At 46.8% G+C, this 8,087-nt stretch overlaps 3 protein-coding genes across 3 annotated transcripts; 2 read left to right on the top strand and 1 right to left on the bottom strand.

Moving 5' to 3' along the window:
- Positions 1-533: 533 nt before the first annotated feature.
- On the top strand, positions 534-2,249 carry BU24DRAFT_386034 (cyclohexanone monooxygenase; the record flags this gene model as incomplete). Its single annotated transcript, XM_033524902.1, has 1 exon — positions 534-2,249. One exon carries the CDS (start codon positions 534-536, stop codon positions 2,247-2,249), a length of 1,716 nt encoding a protein of 571 aa, XP_033387540.1.
- Positions 2,250-3,747: 1,498 nt separating this feature from the next.
- On the top strand, positions 3,748-5,573 carry BU24DRAFT_342079 (Di-copper centre-containing protein; the record flags this gene model as incomplete). Its single annotated transcript, XM_033523302.1, has 3 exons — positions 3,748-4,012; positions 4,062-4,192; positions 4,242-5,573. The coding sequence occupies 3 exons, from the start codon at positions 3,748-3,750 to the stop codon at positions 5,571-5,573; spliced, it is 1,728 nt and encodes a 575-aa protein (XP_033387539.1).
- A 350-nt stretch (positions 5,574-5,923) lies between these two features.
- On the bottom strand, positions 5,924-7,859 carry BU24DRAFT_476242 (general substrate transporter; the record flags this gene model as incomplete). Its single annotated transcript, XM_033532926.1, has 7 exons — positions 5,924-6,018; positions 6,081-6,311; positions 6,370-6,414; positions 6,471-6,748; positions 6,811-7,342; positions 7,396-7,575; positions 7,637-7,859. The coding sequence occupies 7 exons, from the start codon at positions 7,857-7,859 to the stop codon at positions 5,924-5,926; spliced, it is 1,584 nt and encodes a 527-aa protein (XP_033387538.1).
- Between the last annotated feature and the right edge of the window lie 228 nt (positions 7,860-8,087).

Below are 8,087 nucleotides of genomic sequence, written 5' to 3'. Positions count from 1 at the left end.
TCGGCTCAACTTTGTGAACACATCAGTGGCAACACCAGAGATAGGTCGCCGAATTATCTATGGGTATATGGCTTAAGATTGCCATCACAGTCTGCGGTACTAGCAAGTGTAGGTCTCGAGCAAAGTCTCGGTGTTCAGAGTTCAGATAGCATTGTACGTAGATATCATCAGAATAGGAAAGCTACACCGGATAGGCCAAGATGCGACGGTAGCCGCACGCATCAGCTGAACGAAGAAGCAAAAACGCGGGGCTACCCCACAATCCGCCTCAAACCGGATCTCAATCGGAGGACGATTTACAATGGGCAAAAAACCTATCTCAATTTGATAGGCAAGTGCAGCAGAGAACTTCTTAGCATTACGTCTACTGGGCGGAAAGGTCACGCCAGAAGGGAACCACATGTCCTAGAAAAATTCTTCGGGACCACGATATGCCTTTTCACAATATTATTTAACATCTCCAAGGACCTACAATCTCAACTATATCCATATTTGATCGCAACATTTTCCTTACATCAACAGACTCTGAAGCCATGGGTTCCGTTCCGCAGCCTTCTCATAGTTCCTTTGATGTTGTCATCATTGGAGCAGGATTATCTGGTATCTGTAGCTTGTATCATCTTCGACAGCGATTTCCCTCATGGAAAATCAAAATCCTCGAAGCGGGCACGGATGTTGGAGGCACTTGGTATTGGAATCGGTACCCTGGATGCCGGTTTGACTCCGAGTCTCTCTCGTACGGCTTTTCCTTCGATAAAGAAATGTTGCAAGAATGGCATTGGAAGGAGGCATTCTCTCCACAACCGGAGACACACAAATATATCCGTCGCGTCGCCGAGAAGAACGACCTATACAAAGATATCATCTTGAACACCCGAATCAAGTCAGCTGTTTGGAACGACCAGCAGCACTTCTGGACATTCGTGGACGAGTTGGGCAACGGCTATAGTGCACGATTCTTCATCAGTTGTCTAGGCTTTCTGTCCTCCCCAACTCTACCCGCAATTCCTGGGGTAGAAACTTTCAAAGGTGAATCCTTCCATACTTCGCGCTGGCCCGACCACATCGACATCAATCGCGATTTTGCAAATAAGCGAATCGGAATTATTGGTACAGGTGCCACTGGTATTCAGACCATTACAGCCATCTCCAAAGTTCCCAATGTCAAATCGCTGTCCGTTTTCCAAAGGACAGCAAATTGGTCCGCACCACTGCGAAACTCAGAAATATCAGTACAGCAAATGGACGAGCACAAACGAAACTACGATGCGATATTCAAAATATGTGCTGAGACACCATCATGCTTTATGCATGAAGCCGATCCACGCAAATCTACCGATGTTACCGAGGAAGAGAAGATCGCCTTATGGGAAAAGAAATACAATGAGCCTGGATTTGGAAAATGGCTCGGGGTTTTTAGCGACACGTATATTGATCGTCAAGCAAATGAAGAGTACTCTCGCTTTATGGCAGACAAGATCCGCGCTCGCGTTCACGACAAAGAGACAGCAGAAAGCCTGATCCCAAAGAACCACGGTTTCGGAACGCGTCGTGTGCCTCTTGAGAGTGGATACTTCGAGGCTTACAACAAACCTCATATCAACTTGGTAGACCTGAAGAAGACGCCGATTACAAGCATAAACGAGGGCGGTATCAACACAACAGATGGGAAGTTCCATGAACTGGATGTCTTGATTTATGCGACCGGTTTCGATGCTATTACTGGCGCCTTTAACGCAATCGACTGGCACGCAAAGGATGATAGGCCTCTTATTGCGAGCAGCGACGACAAGACCAAAAAGAATCCCATTTGGCCCGACCACAGGCCGCGTACTTTCCTCGGCCTCACCGCCCCAGCAATGCCCAACACGTTCATGGTCCTCGGTCCTCACCAGCCTTTTGGAAATGCGACCCGAAGTATCGAACATGCTACACAGGTAATCACCGACTTACTGGCGTTCTGTAAGGACAATGGATATACATATGTTGAGCCCACCGAACAAGCGGTCCAAGAGTGGACTGACCATGTTGTGGATTGTAGCAGAAGCAACACTCTTGTCAATGAGGTGGACAGCTGGATGACCGGAATAAACACCAACGTCAAAGGAAAGACTGAGCGCAGTGTCGCTCGCTATGCTGGTAGTGCTATTGAGTACCGGAGGCGATGTGAGGATTGTAAGGCGTCAGGGTACAAGGGTCTTAAGTTTTACAGAGACAACAGCACTGCAGATGTTCAGGCTCGGTTGTAATAGTAGTTACGCGAAAGTTGCGTGAATACTGCCAATAAGTAGTCAGTATTATAATGTGCCATTAAAATGAATGTTCCATGGTTTTGTTCTAGAATGTAACGTACAATGCGGAGAAGGTCTAATGCTTTACGTGCTATGACCTTGCAATTTTAATTATGAGGCATTGGAGTCGTTCCATCATTTGTTGCGCCAGACGATCTGCCCTGCTCAAGAAGTCGATGCCTATTTTCGTCCTTTATTGCTAGCGAAGGCTGGTTTCTTGTGCAGTAATAGAGGCCTCAAAGGCCCTAGTTAGGTCGCAGCACGCGGACCGTGTCTTAGGCCCCCCGTTCTTGTGCTTCCCATTGCAGCTGCTGCAGGGTTTCTGCGTGTGATGTAGCAAGCTTACTTGGTCCTTGCACCTCAAGAACCACGTTCCCTTTAATTCGAAAATAGTCGGCAATTTCTACTATACATGAAGATCAATCTGACTTTCAATTGACAGAGTATGATCACGTATTGTACGGCATATTGGTGTCGCGAGACTTGACGTAGTAGAGATTGAAAAATTTAATTGAGGTTAATGGGCTTGTAAACAGAAAGTCTCCGCATTCCCCATCTTACTATAGCATCATTATGCTATAGAACCTAGAGTGCCACATAAGAACGCCACGTGCCTTAGGGTACTTGCCTGTTGGACCCGACCAAGTTAAAGGCAAATGCCTTGCATAAGCTTACAGCTGTGAATCGATTCAAAAAATGCATGCAGCCGAGTCGTGATCGTGACTGGGGGATCGTTGTTCAGTGGGAGCGTTCTTCGTCCTGTACCTGCATGGAGCCTACAGCTCACATAGTTATGATAGCTTATTCAATGCCAAATGCTGACAGACTTGGATGGAAAACAGTTCAAGTACTGGATTGAGATGATGATAATCATTCTTTTCAGAGCATGTCTTTTACGTAGGCAGACCAGTACGTTTCCCATTTACTCGATCTATACTTCAGGTCTATGCTGCGAGACTTGATGATATCTTGGCATCACATAATTTCTTACACTGCCTTATCCGAACTGACCAATAGAATAAATACACCGAGTAGTTCGTGTTCTTGACATCAGCTTTTCAGGTTCCTAAGACTGTACTTGAATAGGAGGTACAGGTCTGCCATTCGCTTCATTGCCTAGCAGGTGATCATAAAATCCTTACCGAAGGCAATTGATGAGCATGGTCCAGCTATTGACTTTCCAGAAGGAAGTACCAATTTCGTTTTCTTCGCGCTGACGGTGCTGCGCCCATATGTCAGCTGGGGAAGACATTCACACACGAGATGCGAACCCGTGCATACAAATCCTACAACGCATTTGCGGTCCTTCTTTCCGACATGTCTTCCAGGTTTCCTAACTCTGCTGGATATAAAGCCTCCTCAGTGTTGCTCGAATCTAGTCTCATCAGGTCAAGCACTGTCACTCTTTATTAAAACTTCTTCTAACTTTCGGGCTATACCTCTGATCTCTTCGAAAATGAAGTCTACTTCTACACCACTCCTTCTCTTCAGTGTATTCTCCGCACTATGTGGTTCATCTTTTGGTGCACCGTTTCGTGCTCTGAGTGCCAGACAGGAAGACTTCTTCCCAATAACAGGGCCTGCTGTTGGGGGAATACAACCTCGACTTGAGATACGCGACGTTGAAGCGAATGGCGAAATGTTCAACCTTTTCTTACTTGCAATTATGCGTTTCAAAGAGATGAACCAAGATGATAAAATCAGCTACTTTCAGGTTTCGGGTTGGTGTTTCCACTATTACTGATGAGAAGAGAATTAACCACATAACAGGTATACATGGCCAGCCACTCATTGACTGGGACAGTTCTCCTTCTAATGGTGGCAACCCCGACTTCGGTTATTGCCCCCATGGGTCAAATCTGTTTGGCCCGTGGCATCGACCATATCTCTCAATCTTTGAGGTAAGTTAGCAGTTGCTACTTGAATGCAACGACATCTGACCATGAGTAGCAAGTACTCAGTCAGAAGGCCGTTGAGGTGGCGGCGGAATTCGAAGACGAGGCAACAAAGGCTCGTTATCAAGCAATTGCCGAAACTTTACGTCTTCCCTACTGGGACTGGGCCAAACGTACGGTCGAAGGCGAACGCATTCTACCAACTTCTATTGCAGGGCCCACCGCTGTCGTCACATTCCCCAATGGAACAGAAGCTGAAGTCGAAAATCCACTATTGCTGTATCGATTCAACCCTTTGAAAGAAGAATACTTTTCTTCTCCCTGGCAAAACATCTCCATCACTGTTCGCAATTCTGAGCCGTTCTCAGAGGTTAGCAACCCAGAAGAAACAGAGAACTTCCTCCAGAACTTTGCGCCCAGTCTGAGGGAGACCTTTTACCAGATCATCACCCAATGGCAGACTTACAATCAATTCAGCAACCACGGCTCTGAATCTTCCATTCTTGGAAATATTGAGTCCATTCACGATATGGTACATGGCTCTTTCGGGTTTGCCCACATGGGCTTTCCTTCGGTTGCCGCTTTCGATCCTGTCTTCTGGATGCACCATGCGAACGTAGATCGTGTTCTAGCTATTTGGCAACACATCTACCCTGATACTTATGTCGAGCCGTATGAGCAAAGTTGGCCCGGTACTTACACCATTGCGCCGGGTTCAATTCAGGGTCCCGACTCACCTTTGACGCCATTCCGCCGAAATGCGCAGGGAGATTATCACACATCGGAGAGCTCGAGGTACACTGATGCATTCCAGTACACCTACCCAGAGCTTCAGGACAACCCTTCAAATGATACTCTGAAGGCCATTGTCAATACTTTGTATGCGCCAGCTCCGACAAGTGCTCTTAAGCGCCAGGAAGAGATTCCGGATGTTTCACTCTCATCTGAACACCACCAAGCTTTCCTCTGCGCCATTGAAGTTCCTCTCCAATTCGTTGGTATCTACAGTGTCGAGATCTTCCTTGGAAAGCTCACAAGCTCGTCACAGGAGTTGACTAGTGACCCTAACTTTGTTGGCGCCCAGACCGTTATGTCTCGAGCACAGAATGATCAGTCCGTCAAAGGCTCAGTTGTTCTGACAGACGCACTTCGAAAGAAATTTGACGATGGCGAGCTCAAGGGATTGGACACTGATGCCATTCTTGAATATCTGCACCAGAACCTCCATTGGCGTATCCAAAAGGGTAATGTCGAAGAGGTTCCGAAAGAACAATTTCCCGGCCTGAAGATTTCCGTGGTCTCGACTGAGATTGAACCTGCTAACAGCACCAATGAGTTCCCCAACTATGTTGGAGGATGGACGACGCACGATGTCACCTTCGGATAAAATTCTGTACTTCTAAGACTCAGCTTGGTGGCCACCATCTTACTGGCAGACTTCACACTTCCTATTCTTGTTCATAAATCGGCCTTGTTCCTTGGTCTGCTCGACTAATGTTCTCTGGAATTTCTTTTGTCACGTCTTTTACATTTACTCTTAGTGTTAATTGTCATCACCTCTGTATTGAGACTCTATCATCTGTTGAGAATCGAGACAGCTGAATGCATTAATGTCACAACAATTTAGGCTTTATTGATCTCATGTACTATCGAAGTAACAAATGATTGTTTTGCGCACCATTACTACTCCATGCCCACTTCTCCCCACGAACACCCCAAGAAGACGAGTAATCTCTCTTAAACCTTCTCCGCCTTGATGTTGAACTCTTCGTGGTGCACAGCCTTCTCAACGGCTTCGGCAGCCTGGAGCTTCTTTTCGTCGCCCTCAAACACTGCGATGTTGTTAGCCTCAGTTTGACTTCGGATTGCGATATGAGGAAGAGCAAAAACTTACGGAAAGCCAATTCTTCAAGAGTTCTGTTGGCAGTTTCTGGGAAGAAGAACCAAACAAAGATGACTTCGTACGTCAACCAACAGACGTATACGATGAGCCACTTCCACTTGATGTTACCCAGGCCGATAGGATTGACGTAGGTTGTGAAGAAGCCAGCAAGACGACCGAAAAGTTGGAAGACGGCAATTCCTCTGGATCGCTCCATGTAGGGCCATACCTCGACCATGTATGCTGCGTTTTGTCAGATATTGTAATAGCAACAGTCTGGAGTTTAGTGCTTAAGACTTACTATATGTTAGAGCGTTGAAGCCGATATTGTAGCATGGCTGGTAGGCTGTTCTCATCATTAGCACATTATTCTTGGACATGAGGTTAACTCGTGGTACTCACCAAAGATAAAGAATGCGCAAGCAGCACTAGCGGCTCCGTTGTGACCATGGGCCTCCTTAGCCGTGTTTGCTTTCTGGAAAGCGACTGTCCAACCAGTGTAAACAAGGAGCAGTGAAACAGTGCAAAGCATGTAAAGAGTTCGTCGGCGGAATTTAGTAACAAAGAGTGCGACAACTCCTCCAGTTACGAGACTCCACGCAGCGTATCCGACGTTCAACTTTTGCTTTTGCGTAGCATTTTCGATACCGATCATAGTCATCAATTCACCAAAGTAATACCTGAATTAAGCCATGTTAGCCTCGTCTAAGTAGTATCCACAGACAAGTAACAAGCAACTTACGAGATGAGGGTATTTCCAGACCACTGAGTAAAGAGTCCAAGCTGCGACGTAACGAGAGTTCGGCGGCGCATTCCACTGGTTCGAAGAAGGTCGAGCCACGAGCGCTTAGAAGCTTCCAATTCCAGTTGAATAGTGGTGCGAATTTGCTCAATTTCGCCCTTGACGAACTCGGACTCAGCATTTCCTTCCGCATGATACTTGACAAGAATAGCTTCCGCCTCCTCGACTCGATCATGACTGACGAGCCAACGGGGGCTCTCGGGGAGGAATAGGACGAAGATGACTTGCAACAATGAAGGTGCTAGTTGAAGAAGCGAGGGGACTCTCCAGGCCCAATTGCTTTTAATACTGTTCGTTCCAAACACAATGCCGGCTGCAATGAGTTGTCCGACAAAGTACGAGACGTTGAACAAGGATGTAAGAACCGGGCGCTCTTTGGGATATCCGAGTTCACCAATCAACGAGGATCCGGCAACGATACAAGCAGGAATTCCAAATCCAAGGATCAGTCGGGCAACAATGTACATGGCGACTGAACTATCGTTAGCGTAATGATTCAGTAGGAGTAGTAGCGAGTTCACCAACCGTTGACAGAGAAACCTTGAATGATAGCTCCAATAATCATGATAATAGAGCCCACCATGATAGAGCCTCGACGTCCCACCTTGTCATCGACCCAAGGAATGAATGGCAACGATATAATGGCACCGAGGGAGTAGGCTGCAGCGATGATTCCTTGGAGAGAACCAGTTGGATGATGGAAGTCTAAGTAACTATTATTAGAGGCATAGCTAACACCTTGTACGCTATTAATGAAATGTCTTACAATCTTTCCATGCTGGAACGATTTGCAGCGCGTTGATCAACTGAGAATCGAAACCGGAGGTAATCTCAATACCAATGGCGGCCGGGACGAGCAGAAGATAGAGACGGCGTAGGTTAGGCTTCCTGATCCAAGAGACAGTGTCCTGTTCGACGATGCGAGTAAGTACTGGATCGGCGGCAGTAGCCTTCGGCTTGCCGCCCTTGACTTGGCTAACGATTCCCATTTTCTTTGCTAGTATGCGTACGTTGAAAATGGCCAGGTCAGGGGATTGTGGCCGAATCTTATAGGTATCCGTACCTCAAAGCACCCTTGGAATCATTTCCGAATCCGCATATACAGGAATATGGACGCACTCAATCGATCTTGGCAAAGACTATTTGCTTCTCGAAACCCTCAAACTTCTATGTAGACTCTTAATTTGCCGGCCAATTATGTGCGCGTTGATGCTACC

Source organism: Aaosphaeria arxii (genome assembly GCF_010015735.1).
Source record: "Aaosphaeria arxii CBS 175.79 unplaced genomic scaffold BU24scaffold_2, whole genome shotgun sequence".
Classification (NCBI taxonomy): Eukaryota; Fungi; Ascomycota; class Dothideomycetes; order Pleosporales; genus Aaosphaeria; species Aaosphaeria arxii.
This window is presented reverse-complemented; position numbering and strand designations above follow the sequence as displayed.